At 46.6% G+C, this 16012-nt stretch overlaps 1 protein-coding gene across 1 annotated transcript in view; it reads right to left on the bottom strand.

Annotated features, from left to right (window-relative positions):
• Nucleotides 1-13769, bottom strand: part of MFSD2A (major facilitator superfamily domain containing 2A) — a 50855-nt gene extending 37086 nt beyond the window's left edge. The window contains exons 1-3 of the mRNA XM_015413688.1: nt 13680-13769; nt 4096-4221; nt 2260-2384 (exon numbers count right to left, since the gene is read on the bottom strand). Of these exons, the coding sequence (XP_015269174.1) occupies nt 2260-2384; nt 4096-4221; nt 13680-13769 (341 nt within the window). The remainder of the gene's footprint in view (nt 1-2259; nt 2385-4095; nt 4222-13679) is intronic.
• Nucleotides 13770-16012: the final 2243 nt, after the last annotated feature.

Genomic DNA, 16012 nt, shown 5'->3' with positions numbered 1-16012 from the left:
TTCACCTTGATTTCTTTTTTTTTCTTTGTTTCCCAATAACAGTTTTTATTAAGTGAAACAATGAGGTAACAATAACAACAATTGGAATAACAATCTTAAAAACACATAATGCCTAGCTCCTCATTAAACACCACATGTCCAATGCACGAAAACTTCCCATAACACAACTACCCCCCCACTCCGCAAGATGTGCCCATCTGAATGTTAGAATTCTATTGCTATTTATTGTTTTACTGTTTGTTGATTTTATGTTGTATACACTCTAGATTATCTGCCACAGAAGCCCTGCATGTTACAACGGAATTGGGTGCATGTTCTACAGCACATATGAATTGCATGTATGTCAACCACTTGCCTTTCATGGTCTGTCTGTGACTAATAGAGTCTGTAGGTTAAAATACAAACCCTGAACGCTGCCAGCAACAACACACTGGAGAAGATTGGTACTGGTGAGAAAGCAGTCTTTTAAGGACGATTCTCTGCTATTATTGCACATAACAACTGAGCTATGGCTGCTTGAATCCATGTTCATTTGCTGTATGGATACTAATTGATCTATTTGGAGATGCATTTTAAATTATGAACTTTGAGCTGCCTTGAGTCCTTTTTTAGGGGAAAGGTGGGTTAAAAATCCAAACTACCAATAGTATTCAAGCTAATTCTTCAGCAAGGAGAAACCTGCATAGGGAAGAAGGCCAAAAGCAGAGAGACAAAAGCAGACCCAGGTTTGTAAGGGCATGACCTCTTGAGACTTGAACCTCTCCCTGACAGAAGGCTGCTCCATGTCTGTAATGCTTTGCAAATTCTTTCACATACATCCATTTGATCAGCCTGCTTTCATAAACTCAACAATGCAGACGGCTTTAAGACTTTACAGTGCCTTTTTTCCTGAGTAAACTGCCATCACTAGGCAAATGTTATTTGGGTAGTTAGAACGTCAGAGCACATTTGATAAACAGCCAGGATTTGCAGAATAATAACCAGGCAAATCACTTTGCTCTGCAATAACTCTGCTTGCAAAAGTTCTCGCTATGAACTGGTTGCAGGTCAAACTGGATGACGTCATAATTATTTCTGCACACCTCCCACAGAGTCCAGGCTCACGTCTTCGGAGCCTTTTAGGCAGGGCCAGGGTGGAGATCGCAAACAAAACTCTTGTTCTACTAACAATAGATCCATGTCAAACGGACAAAAAAAAAATTGAATATTATACTGAATATAGCCCCTTGCCAGCAAACAGTCCAAAAATGTCTGGATGCTTTTAATCATGGTTAAATTACAACTGTGAACTGCTAAACATAAAACAGGAGTCCAGAGGCACCTTAAAGAGTGACAAACTTTGTTTCCAGCAGGCTGCCCATGTCCTCCAACTCATGAAACCTTTTGCTGCAAAGAAAAACGTGTTTGGCTTTGAAGTGTCATAGGACTCCCATTTTATTTTGCTGTTGCACACCAATGCTGCTTCCCATCTGGATTTCCAAAAACACTGCCAGCCAACAACTGTTGCTGGTTCCAATCCCTATGCTTCTAGAGGTCATGAAACTTTCAGATTGTTCCCCTTCATCCAATCTCTTCAGCACAGTCCAGAAGCAGAGGAGGATCCAATGATCTCATATAAACAGATTGTCAGGGCAGAAGAGAAGCTTTGACTGCCCCTTGGTAACAGGCTCCTCAAGGGCAGGATCTCTCTGCTGCAGGTACAGATCAGGTGGTTACCTCAGCACACCCTCCAACACCCAATACAGGATGATTGGGGGGGGGATCCCATTTCTGTGGACAGATCGATCTGCACTAGTTCAAACAGTGGGCTTGATCAAGACTCAAAATTACAAGAAATGTCATTTCCTAGATCGTAGTCCAGCACTCTAGTCACTAAATCAAAGGCAGTTCCCAACATCCTATTGTATTGTAGCATGAACAAGAGCAGGACCCAAGATGGAGCTGAGAAGATAGAAACAGAATCGATTCTCAAAGGCTCGCGTTCCCCCAGCACACACTGTTTTCCATTCTTTCTGTACTAGAGACTTTTTAAAAATTCTGTATTCAGGGACACAATTTCAGACCAAGCAGAACTTGCCTCTGGACTTTGGACACTGGACATCACAGACGAGGACCCCACAGAGCAGTGCAAGGCATGTCTAGAGGCAGTGCACACAGGAACTGATTGCATTCACAAAGGATTCCTAGCAAGACAGGAGCCCTCTCGCCACTCTCACCCTCACAGGGATTTCGCCACCATCTCCAGCAAGCCTTCCTTACCAGGGCATCAGGCGTCCAAAGCGACTCCATGAGGTTTTACTGATGAAGAAGCCGACCAACGGATCCGTGACGGCATCCCATGCGCGACCCACAAAGAGGATGATGGAGGCATAGAAAGGGTCCAGCTATTAAGAAAAATGACACCGTCAGCCACTTGGGCCAGAGGCACAGAGCCCTCCTCAACATGAACAAAGAAAGCCACATTGATTGCACGTTCAGAGCTCCTAAGGTGACCACCAGAACCTTTTGGGCCATGGGTCTGTCATGCTCAGTACTGCCTACTCTGACTGGCAGTGGCTCTCAAACAAAGAAAGGTTTTTCTCTCAATGCCCTCTCAGACATCCTGTAACTTGAAATGCTAGGGATTGAACCGGGAACCTTTTTGCATGCAAAGCAGACGCTCCCCTGCCAAGCCGCAGCCCTCCACAGAGTTCTTCTCAGCTGCTCCTGCCTTCCAAACCTGCAAGTGTAGCAGCTGGGTATGATGTTTTGCCAAGCAGACAGCAATATTCCCCCGCCCGCCTCTTTTTCACATTCCTGTACTAGCAGAAGCTGGGCACAATCCAAGTTTGGCTTGGAAGGTCACAAGTGGCACAGGACTGCTCCAAAGGACCTGCAGGCAACTGCCAATCTGCCCACCCCTTGCCAGCACAGCAGGAACTCTCCACCAGGAGAAAAATGACAGCCGAGACACTGAGCTCAAAAGTACACAGTGGCCCTGTCCTGGACAGCCCAGGCAAGCCCAGTCTCCTCGTATCTCGGAAGCTAAGCAGGGCCGGCCCTGGCAGGTATTTGGATGGGAGACCTCCAAGGAATACCAGGGCTGGGAAGCAGAGACTGGCTATCAAGCCACTTCTCTGAACGTCCTCCATGCCCCAGTAGGAGCTGCCAGAGGTCACCATGGCATCCAGGCAAGGGCGCACACACAGACATACGCAAAATGCAAAAAAAAAAAAGGTACATAGTGTGCCATCTCAAGACAGCAAGGTGTTCTGAGCCTCGCCATGTGACATTTGCTTGACTCATACTAAACATTAAGTGAATATCCTAAGCGTTAAGTGAATATCCTGGTCCACAGGATATAGAATCAGTTATTTCAGCCCTGAAAGCAGAGGTGCTTCTGCATGGAGTGAAGGGGGGGGAGGGACAAAAAACAAGTGACAGAATCCTTTCTACCACAGAGGCTCGGAGACCTACTAGCATCTGAACTGGTTCTCTGCCATTCCCATAACTGGCAGAACTGAGCGGCTAGCTGGACTCAGGAGAAGTACACTGCTTTACATTCAAAGATTTGTGGCTTTTAGCATTCATCCAACAGTAGAATCAGAACTGGATGTCCAATAGTACTCCAATACATACAACAGGACTCACCTGGGTCACATCTAAGAAGCAGCATATAGGATTCTCTAGGCTCACTTGCTGATCAGATGGTCAGTGGGGCTGGGGGACTCGTTTGCACTGATTCTCACAAACCGAATACAAGGAAGCAAGCCTCCTGCTTCTCTGTGTGGTTTCAGACCGCTGACTGCACAGACTCACATGTCTGAATGCCCCTCAGAGTGTGTGTGTGTGTGTGTGTGTGTGTGTATCTCACACACATACAGATTTCTTTTTCAAAGAGTATTTAGTCATCGGATGTTTATAAGAATCGGGTCCATGTTTAGAAGGGGGGCAAGAGTTCACATTCGCATTTTTGAAGAACTGCATTCAATGCCAACCTGTTCAAGTCAGTAGCTGGGTGCCCCTGAGCTGACTGCAGTAACCATTCATATATGCATGTTTGAGCTGCCCCCAATTTCCCCCTCAACAAAAGTGCATCTGAGCAGCAGGACTTACTTGTGCCACATCAAGCAAGTAGATCTGCAGGAAAAAGCCCAAGGCACAGCCTGTGATCTGGTAAGGGGCTCCACCGATGGCATAACACAGTTTACTGCATATTGATAGTTTTCCTTTGCTCTCTCTCTGGAAAAATGGAAAGGGGGGGGGGATAAAAGGTACAAAATAATTCAGTGCTACTGATCACCAACAATCAAGTTTTCCCTAAGGCATATGAGCAGCATGTTGTGAACGGCAGCTAAAACCCCACAAAACATCACTTCCATCTTTAGCTCCACCCTCCCACCTGCATCGCTAGAAATAATGACTGAGGGAAGGGGATAACTAAGTTCTCACACCTATTTCATTGTTATTAAAGACGGACATTTTAAAACCATGAAGTAAAATGGATTTAATTTCACCTTCCCCATGCATCATTAAATAAAATCATAATATGCATATGAATAAGGCCACTAGATATTCTACTCTGAGAGAAAGCAGAATCAAGGATGGGGACATTCCCAGGCCCACCACCTTGTAAATAGGAAATGGATGGGCTGAACCCAGGACACGTGACGTGCCAAGCATTCTTGAATTACTGGAATGCACTGGATTTAAGGACATGCTTTATTTGTTTATTTATAGTCCACCTTTCTTTCTTTTTAATTTATCTTTATTCTTTTACTGAACAGTACAATTGATTACAGAAGGAGAGATAAACTTGAACACATTTAATACAATATATCTTATAAAGACGTGAAGGTGATCAGGTCCACCTTTCTCACTGAGACGCACACCAATGCACTCAATTAGGATTAGACAGCTAATAAGCAATGTAATAGGACTAGGATTACAGAAACCTGGAAGTATTAGACATGACATGTTAAACAATGCAGAAATTATTATATAAGAAGAAAACATGGAATAGCCACCACCAATGTTCCCTCTAAGCTGTGGAGTCTTGTGAGCAAGAATTCTACTTTGCGAGCTACTGGCATTAAAGCTGTGAGTGAGTGATTTGGCTACTGCATAAATTAGTCTGCTCTGGAGCCATCCTTCCTGAGCTAAGACAAAAATGTGTGAGCCAGAGGCTAAAAAACTGAGCTAGCTCACACTAACTCAGCTTAGAAGGAACACTGGCCACCACTTCCCAGTTCCGTAGCTACTTTCTATTTCAGCTCATAAACAGGTACTACAAGACAGAGAGAAAGCCACCCTCACTGCAAGACCTAAAAGTTAACAAAGGTCAGTTCCAGCAACTTACACCCCAACAAGCCAAATTCAATCATGTATTGCTACAAATTTCCACAGGGAATGCAGGAACAGGAGTATTGTCAAGGATACTGCAAAGGGGTAGCTGCGTCAATCTGTTGTAGCAAAACAGAACGGAAATCCAGTGGCATCTTATGTTGTTAGTTTTTAAGGTGCCACAGGATCTTTGTTTTGCCAAGAGCATGGCAGGGTGGCATTCAGCTTGGTGCAACTAAGTCACCTCAAGGTAACTAAACATAACAGCTTGTAGCCCTGACCTATGAGCCATTTAGGTCAGTAGAAAGGCACCTAAAACACTCCAGAGCCAGCCTCATGAAGAGCTCTGGTAAGCTCGAAAACTTGCACAAGGCTGCACATCAATTTGGATGGTCCTAATAAAACACATTATATGGATTTTCTTCTCATTTTTGGACACTGCAGGGCTGTACAACTTATTCTACTTCAAGGATGTCTTTTGGTGGGACCAACATGGCAGCCAAAAATCCTTGCAAGTTCTCTTTTTTTAAAACGAGATAAGAGCAATGCCCAGATGTTCCTTGGATGCCCTCCAAGGAGCTTCAACAACATCAGCCTGTGTCAGCGGGAGAGAGGCTTGCTTTAGGTCACTAACTGCTGCATAGCTCCCAGCTCATCTTTACTAGGAGAGGTCTGTTTCTTCCATTGTTTGAGGGCGATTAGCCTCAGACAGGCAAGGCATTGTGCCAAGGAAGAGCAACTGCCTGGTTCAGAAGCTGTGTGTGCGGCCAATGACACCACCACTAAACTATTCTGAACTCTAGTTCTTATACTATTCAGCCAGCCAAACCCAGCCCTTCCACGACCTCAACCATTTATTTCACACCTATTTGGGAAACCAACAGAAAGAAAGTCTGGAACAGGGTTCATCAACCTTTTATAACTTTCCAAGAGCCAGACAACAATTACAATCCAAAGCAGGAAGTCAAAGTCCTTTATAAGAAAGCCCGTCTGCATAACTGAAAATATACAGCTTGAAGGACTAAAAACTGACATGCTGATTAATTATCTATAAAGTTTCTGCAGCCTCAACACAGCCTATTGGGAGTCTTATTATGAAGCAGTACACATCTGAGGTCTCACAATAAACAAATTTGCACACAAACACCCTAAATTAAAGCTCAAGGCACACTTCAGTCTCCCAAAAGGGGAAACCGGGTCCCAAAATGTGTACTCTGTGAATGTAAGAGTAAACAGCAGTCTTTAAAGTACTCAATTTTTTTTTTTAGTCTAGCATTAGCTTTTGTGGACCGGAAGCCACCAGCACATTTTCTCATAGCAGCCTTCAAGCTCCCACATTACTGAATGAGTTGTAGATCTTGACAGGCCTCCTGGTAGGAAGGAAGCCTGCCCTGAGCAATGACTCACACGGTATATCTCCTCTATTTACATAGTTTTGGTGTGACACTGCATCAGACGTGATGCACTGAGCCAATCATCTGATGCAGAGAAACAGCAGTTGCCTGTTCCCAGAGAGATGCCCTCTCACACAGCCCACTAACCACTCTTTCACAGGACTGCAATGCACCTCAAGACACAGTATGGGAGCACGGGATTCAGCTCCATTCTATCAGCTGCATTTTAAGAGCAGTTCTGAATTCAGAGTTTAGAGTATGTGATTATTTATCGTACAGCTTGCAAGGAAATTCTACTACATGCAAAAACAAAACATTTGATTCCCCAAAAACTACACAGAGATTCCAGATTCACAGCTGGGTACAGAATTACAGTTTAGCGGGGGGGGGGGGAACCCAAGCATTTTCTCAAGCATTTCTTCAAGACATTTAACTGTATGCATAACTCATCTTTTTAAAATTAAAGTAAACTGAAATGACAGCATGGAATATTCAACATACAAAGTCTCAGACTTCAACTTTTCTAAGTAAACTGCAGTTCCTTTAGAAGCAGAGAAAGTGTCAAGCCTGTGTGGACAACTGCAGATGGAACTTAAGATGGAATTAATGGAGAGGGTTCGAGATCAGCTCCTGCCTTTCTAGAGGTCTGCTGGAATGATAGCCTGGGGCTACATCTGCACCCAGCCCAATCTTTTCATCCTGCCTTCAGCCTGCTTAACAACATCTCCACAGCATCAGCCCAGTGTATTCCAGGATCGGTTAACAGCCCAATTCTCAAGAAAAATGGCTGGATAACTGAAGAGCTACTAAGAGCAGCCAAAGAGGACAGGGTCTCTTTAGGGTCCCCAAACACAAACAGACCTCCCAAACGCGGCCCTCAGGCCGAAACTCTTGCCCACCCTGGCCTATAAGCAGCAGTATGCTACTATTGAGAATCTTGTACAAATGCGGTTCATTCATTCAGGCTTCCCCACTCAATAAGAAAAGCAACACAGACAGCGTGCTGGGAGCGGTTTAAATTGCTCCAGTCCCGATTCAGTTTTTTTAAACCCGGAGAATCGCAATCACACCCAACTTCCTTGTTCCGGATCGCTGCGCAGCCACATCGCTTCCCGCTGTTCACACGCGGGAGCGTGCCTCGGGGTTTTTTTTTCCTTTCAGATTGAGCATGCGCACAGGAGGTCATCTGTTGAACTAAAATTTTCGCATGTGCGCAGAACAGCGATTTTCACACTTTGCTTTAAACTTTAAATGAACACTTCCCTTCAAATTTTTACACCGAAACTGGCCTCCGTGAGATCCCGAACTCATCTAAGCACTAAAACTAAGCACCATTTAAACTTTGCTTTTAATAACTTAGGAGCGGAGCTCCGCCCATGCGCATACCACTGAGGCAAAAAAAAAAAGGCGGACAAAAAGCGAAAGCCTTGGGCTTCCACGGCAGCTTTCCAGAGGGGAGGGGGGGTTGAGGCACCCGGAAGTGGCTCAACACCACAGGAGCAATCAGACGCCGGAAACTGCAGCTCAAAACTGGAGAATCAGGAAAACACCACTTGGTAACTGGTATCAAAATACTCTGGTTTAAAGGGGGTTTAATCCAGAAAGCCACGGCTGGGGACGGTGTGCAGATGTTGGGTGTGTGAACGTGCACATAAAATCCGTTACTGAAGCGTGCCGAAAGCAGTTAAACGGCACGTCTGAACGCACCCAGAGCATGCAAACACTGCAGCTTTAGCAACAGGAAAAAACAAACACAGGTATTATGCATGAAGTATTCTAAAAATTCCATCCTGGTAAGAATTCTCACCTGATCAGTTCCTGGTAAATATCATTGCTTTTTAAAAAGAAAAAAAATGAACATAGTTGTCTGATCCATCATTCTCAATAAAACTCAAACACAGTCAATACAGTTGTCAGGTTTGCACCACTGCCATCTTGCTTTCCCATCAACTTCCAAGTGCCAAATGAACACAAGACATCATCTGTGCTATCCTTCAGTCTGTGGTCAGACAAACTTTGGTACATGCTCTGTGGTCTCTCTAAACAGCAGATGAAACATTCACAAGAACTGAATCAGTCTGGCTCCTAACCTTAGAGCATTTGTAGTTACGCATGACCCTGCAAAGATTAACTGTCTACTTCAGTACATATATCATTATAGTAAACACTATAATGTATAGTAAACACATGATTTCTCTGAAGCAAGTAATTCTTTTTACCATAAAGATCACGTGCGATCAAGTGGTTAGGTCTTCCCTTAATACCCAAAATTCATATTCATCAGCAACAGCCCTGTAAGGTAGGTCACCATGAGCCCCATATTGCAGATGGAAGAGAGGGCAGAGGTTCAAAAATAGTGGCTTACCAAATACCACTTAGTCAACCCAGAATGGAAGTACGCAGAGTCATGCATGACAACAAATCAGACATCAAGAATCACAAGACTGAGAAACCTGTAGGAAAATGCTTCATCCTTCTAAGACATTCAATAGGTGACCTCAAAGTAACTGTTTTACTGCAAAGGAACTAGAAAGGGAAAGTACTGAGTTGCAAGTTACTATTACACTCAGAACAACGGAATCCCCAGGACTTAATATGGATACTGGTTTCTTATCTCACTACATATGCTAACCTCACTGAGACCTTACATTTGTATTCTCACCAATCCCCCAAAAGGGCCATATGTCATCCTTATTTCTTATTTGGAATAGTACGTTAGTATAGTAGATTGTAGTAACATAATGAATAATGTAAGTTGGAATGGTAGACTGGAGTGTATCTCTGGTCTGGAGACAAAGGAGATAACTCTACACAGCCAATCGCCCCACTTCAAAGAAGATGATGCTGTAAGGTCACCTCCATGCTTGAAAGGAGAGGGATGGAGAGTAACGGCAGGGTCTCAGCTAATTACTCTCAACATTCCAAAATTAAGGATACATCTGCCCATCAACCTCCAATTTTATTTATTTCATTATATTTTGGCATATTTATTCCTTTTCTATGTTACCCCCCAGAATTTATTGTTTAATTTGTACCCCATCCTACCCCCCAAAATGGGCTCCGACTGGCTTACAACATAAAGCCATGAAACAACAAAACAATAGATGGCAGCAAGAGATGATGACAAAGACCCATGCCTCGTGTTATGGCAGGAATAGTTACCCCAGGAAATTCCAGTGCCCAAGTAATATCCAGAACAGTGAGGGCACTGGGAAAGGAGCCATGGACAGGGGAGGACAGAATGATCGAACATCCACCACCTCAACCGAAGGCCTGGTGGAACAGCTCCGTTTCACAGGCCCTGCGGAACTGTAATAAGTCCTGCAGGGCCCTGATCTCAAATAAGAGCATGTTCCACCAGGGCGAGGGCTGAAAAAGCCCTCGCCCTGGTCGAGGTTAAGTGGATGTCCTTTGGGCCGAGGACCACCAGGTGGTGTTGGTCAGAGGAGCAGAAAATTCTTTGGGGCTAACATGGGGAGAGGCGGTCCCACAGGTATGATGGTCCCAGGCCACACAGGGCTTTAAAGGTCAAAACCATGACCTTGAACCGGATCTGGTATTTATTGGCAGCCAGTGCAGATGGCGCAACACCAGCTGAATGTCCGCCTGCACAGGCATCGCTGTCAGCAGGCGTGTTGCCACATTCTGCACTAGCTGCAATTTCCAGATCAGGCTCAAGGGTAGCCCTGCATAGAGCAAGTTACAGTAGTCCAGCCTGGAAGTGACATTGCATAGATGACTGTAGCCAAGTCCCAAGATAGGGAACCAGCCGATCTGGCAACTGAAGTGACCTGGGCCTCCATAGTAAGTGAAGAATCCAGCATCACCCCAAGACTCCTTACCCTCAGCGCTGGCACCAGTGGTGCCCCACCGAAGACCAAGAGCCTGATTCTCAGTCCTAGCCCCCCATAACTCATGTACAGGACCTCAGTCCTTCATTGGATTCAACTTCCGCTGGCTCTGCTGCAACCATTCAGCCCCAGCCCCAGATGCCCTGTCCAAAATATCTGGGGCGGAGTCCAGCCGGCCATCCACCAACAAATAGAGCTGGGTGTCATCAGCCAAATTAAACCCAAACAAATATAAACTAAGCTTGTTATTCCTGTTTGGTCTTGAATCTGTTAAACAGCTTCATGATGCTGTATGCAAATTTACTGCTCACCCTCTACTTATCTGTATGGACTGATAAATTTCCATTTCATTGTATCTGAAGACGTGTCCGTGCACACAAAAGCTTATACCTCAAATAAAACTTTGTTGGTCTTAAAGATGCCACTGGACTCAAACTTTGTTCCAGCAAGGAAGTATAAATTTGAACTAGAAGGGATGGGGAAGGAGGAAATGTCCTGGCTCCACACTCTTTGCCACTGCACTACATCAACTGTGTGCTTCTGCCAGGAATTCAGTGTAAGATCCACATGGCTGGCTGTGAAGCCTCTGAATCTATAGCAAGTCGGTAGTAAAGAAACATATCCGCAGTCCAGAAAGAGCAACACCACACCGATGATGGTTAAGTTTAGAGATACAAACTTCTGTGCACCACAATCAGAGACAGGCAGGAACAAGCGGAGAGATTCAAAATTAGCGACATAAAATTAAGCAGCTTCCAGTTAAAGAGCACAGCTACCTCTGTGGGGACAAGAGCCAGGCAGCTTTGCTCAGGAGCTGGCGATTCAGAGAGGAAAGGGAGGGGCTAAACAGGACACGTAAGCCAACCATAGTAGTGCTGTTATGTGTGGGAGGATTTGCGGCCTGGCAAGATACACCATTCCTGACACAGATTCCACAGGCACCTGAGCCTTGTTTTCCCTTCTGTTGTGAAGGGTTGACATGAAGAAGGGAAGTCGCAAGACCAATCTGATGGCATCACTTGCAGAAGTCAGCCAGAGCAGCTGCTTATGTGGAGGGTACTGGTCACCCCCACCATCACCCATTTCAGATCTCACGTGACTGCTCCTAAGAAGCAGTACTCTGGTTCTGTGCATGACTGACGTAGAAGATGAAATGGGTCCAATGACCCCCCAGCATGCGTATGAAGGACACACATGCCTCGGATGAACCAGCAAAGAGTGACTCTGCCCTGTTGATAATTTTTTTAAGCAATATACCTCAAGATCCTCTGCAACTGTTTTATAACTACCTATTTAGCTTTGAGGACACAGAGGTCTTGAAGCCTGGCTAAGAAGCTGGCACCACCATAACTGAAATGGCACCCCCGACACAGAAACACTGGTGGTGGAGAGTCACAGCCAATTTATGGGGTTTTCGAGGTGTTTTGCCCATCCAGAATTTCCTCGGTGGCCTCCCATCTAAGAACTAACCAAAGCCCACCCTACTTAACTTCCAAGATCAGGTGGGCCTGAGCACCAGCTCCGTTTAAAATGTTCTGTGATGCTCTTGTTTCGCCTTCTCTGCCAAAAGCATCTCTGACCACCACCATACACTTCAGCACACTTTCACAATTCCAAATGCCCTTACTTCCTCCTTCTCACAACAACCTGCAAGGTGGATTACACTTGTGCTCCCAATTTTATAGATTAGGGAAACCAAGGCTAACTACACTTCCTTGGGAAGTCAGGCTAACTGAACTCAGTGGGATTTATCTCCGGGTTTACAACTGCAGGACAACACTCAAGGTTAGCCATTACCACTGTTACTTCCCCATATTAATTCTATAATACGCCTCTGGGTTAGCATCTCATATAAAGCTCTCCTGAAAGTTTCCTCGATCTTGAGCCACCACCCATTCACACACACACTAGCCAGAATACACAGAAACAGATTCTGTTAAGGTTACGATCCTATGCACATTTGTTTGGAGTAAAGCCCCATCGAATACCGTGGGACTTATTCCCAAATAAATACGCACAAGAGAAACACGCAGACCGATAGATCTCTTTGAATACACGTCCCTAAGAATGCTTTATAAACCGAACTGACTCCGCGGCGTTTTCTGAAGAGTCTGGTCGAATTCCTTAAAGAGCTATTTTTAATTTGAGATCGATCCAGGTGGTCAGCCGTGTTGGTCTGAAGCAGTAGAACAAATTTAGAGCAGAGTGTGCATGGCACACGAAAGCTCATGCCTTGAATAAAACTTTGTTGGCCTTAAAGGTGCCAGTGGACTCTAAACTTGTTCTGTTTTTAATTGGGCTTGCTCATTCTTCTTTCCGCGAAAGGACTCCGCCACTCCCCGCTTAAGACCGGAAGAAAGGCGCGGCCCCTTTAAGAGAAGTTTTTTCCCTTGGCCTCTATGAATGAACTTCAGCGGCCGTTGGAGCCCCCGAGGAAGGCGGGGACGCGCGGCCGCCTCTCCCTGGCGACCTTCGGCTATGCGTGCGGGTGGCAGGCACGCGGGAGAAAACCAACCGGGCTCCCGCTTCTCGCCCTTGCACGTTGAGCCCGAGGAGGTGCACTCCTGCCACCGCCCGGGGAAAGAGATACCAACGGGTGCCAACTTGGTTCCGACCCGACAACCCGAGAGACAAGTCCCACCAGAGAAGTCCCACCCACTTCCCCTACCATGAAGCGAGGCCTTATAAGGAAAGCGCCTTTTTTTCTCCCGCTCCCCAGGATAGATTCGAAGCTCGCGTAGATGCCACGATCCGCAGCAGGGGGAGGGAAAGAAAGAGGGCGGAAAAGACGCGGGCGTCGCATTCCACTTCACACCCCATGCTTGAAAAGAAAATCCTTTTCGTCCCGATCCTAGACCTGGAACGCTTTTTCCATTCTCTCTCTGCCTTCATTTCAGAACTGCAGCCGACCCATCCAGATCCCTGCACGTGCTGCTTACCACTCGTGCCTCCTCGGAAGCAAGCCCTAGTCTCCTCTATGGGAAACTCGCCTAGAACGCCCAGGGGAGCTTGTAGCTTGCATCCCCCCAGAGAACTTCTCACGCCTGTCCCACACATCTCGGAGAAACATATCCCACTCCCCCCCTCCTCCTCCTCCTTCTCCGCCTCCTCCCTTAGGACGCATTAACTCCTCTTGCTTTAGAATACTTTGCTGTAAGAGTCCAGCCGATGAAACACTTTCTGCGCCTTCTCCTTTGGCCATTGGAAAAAGTGAAAAAAACAGTACCACTCCTTGTTGTTTTTCCTGCGGAATTGCTCCTTTTCTCTCTCGGGGGCGCTCCCCCTTTGTGGCAGAAAGAAAAAAAGCTTTAGAAGAGAAAGCACGTAAGAAGCCGCTGGCGAACTCTTGCTGTAAGGAGAACGGCGCACTGCCACAAGAATGAATTAACCGCTCGGCTCCGCCGCGGCTGATCAAGTTTCATTCCACGCCGCCTGCCCAGACCCCGCCCCCGTTTCCTACGAGGGACACACCCTCTCCAGTGGAACGCATGGTGGAGGCGGGAGACGGTGGTTCCTCTTTTGAGGGGGAAGGGGCGGCGCGTCCCAAATTGGAGCACGCGGCATCCGATGCCTTGGAGCCAATCGGCGGCGGCGGCGCAGCAAACACCCCCACTTTACCTCCTCTTGACATCACGCTTGGGCTGAGGTGGCTGAGCTGCCGCCTGCTGAAAGTAGATGAGAGTTCCCGGCTGAGACCGGCCTAATTTTAGCTTCTCCACCTGCTGGGAGCTTTAGGCTGTGGGATCGGCTGGACCAGCTAACCTGCGCCCATCTGAGATTGATTTCAGCCCTTCTGGAGAGAGGAAAGTGAAAGGGAAGGGAGGGCTCCAGCCTCAAGGTGACAAATTTGGCCCGGTCCCAATTTTCCAGATCAGTCAGTTAAAGCACACTTCACTGGTGGTTAGAGTGCCTGGCTCAGATATGTGCCACCCATTCTGCCAGGGAAGGTTACTGGGTGACCTTAAGATACCTCACAGGACTGTTGTAGTGATGATAAAATAATGGAGGGGGAAATTATGTTGTAAGTCACTTTGGGGGCGCCCATTGAGGAGAAAAACTGCATATAAAATATGTATAGTAAATGTCATCACAGGGTTCCTTTCACAGTGCCACTTAGTCTCTCTCAAAGGGTACACCTGTGTCTCTGCCCAAGTCCCTGTTATGACTGGTTAAGAACAGTGAGTACATGCAGAGATGCAGGGCTGGTTCAAGATACTGAAGGTACACTCTGACACTTCCCCTGGGCTTCTGATGGCCGCCAACACCCGGGGGGGGGGGGGGGGTCCCAGCATTAAGGCTTGTGGGGATGATATGGCAAACCTCCAACTGTGCTAGGCTTTAAGGGGCTGCTAGATTCCTGGCTATTTTGCATTGACCTCCAAGGCTGCCTTGGAAAAACTTGAATGGTAAAATCACTACGGGATGGCATGACCCAGCAGAGACTGACCAGAATGAATGAACACTCCCACCCCACCCCCTGAACATGGACAGATGTCTTGAACCAGAAGCTTCTGTGGGCCAGAGCCTTTTCCTCCAATATATGTGTGGCAGAACAGGCCTGCTTTGGCCTACAGGCCCTGATCCACCCTGCCTTCCAAGGTTTTCCCAACAACTGGAGACTTTTTCTCTCTTTCCAGTAATCTGCCGCCACCACTTGCCCCTGTAGGAATTGCCTGCTGGGAGAGTCAGGACTCCCAGCTTCCCCTCCAAGTTCTGAGGCCTTGCCTCTGTGTCTCCCGATGCCCTGGTCACCACAGGGACTGTTTACTGCCTTGTGCATTCTTGGAGGAATTGCCACTTCCCAATTGCCCGCCTTCCCCCTGGCATGTCTAAGATGGTGGAGGTCTACCAGCACCAAAAGTTATAAAGTATTTATTAAAAAGAAAATGTTCACAGTTATACTATGACAGACCCACTGTTACTCTTCCCCCTCTGAGGCAGATTTTCCCACCCCACCAAAATTCTTAGTTCCCTTCAGGTACTGAGCTAGCCCCCTAGTAGCATGATAATATTTGCAGCTTTATAAATCTGAATGTCCCACCCTGCTGTCAGCTATGCTGCCATGACTGGTGGGGTGTGTGTGTGGTGGCTGATGTAGCATTTCCTGTTATGCTGGAATGTTAACTTTTAACTTCTTCTCGCAGGGCCTTATCTCCCCGCCTGGCCGTCTGACCTTGGTACTACTCTCCTGATGCTTTGCTGGGAATGTAAACCTGTGTCAGCTACACTGCCATATTGTTTATGGACTGAGGGGGCACCTGCGTACGACTGGGTGCCGTATTCCTTCCTCTGAATCGCTTCTCCTGTTATCTGTAACCTTGTACCACTGTCTAGTTGTAGTGTCTTCATATTAATCAACCGTGTGACTGGTTTCGTTTCCCAGCTCAGCTGCATCGGTTATTTCTTCCCGCCTGCAGGAATCAGGCCGATTGGCCCACGAGTGGG

The sequence above is a fragment of the Gekko japonicus genome, unplaced genomic scaffold (genome assembly GCF_001447785.1).
Source record: "Gekko japonicus isolate JY-2015 unplaced genomic scaffold, Gekko_japonicus_V1.1 scaffold547, whole genome shotgun sequence".
Taxonomy (NCBI): domain Eukaryota; kingdom Metazoa; phylum Chordata; class Lepidosauria; order Squamata; family Gekkonidae; genus Gekko; species Gekko japonicus.
This window is presented reverse-complemented; position numbering and strand designations above follow the sequence as displayed.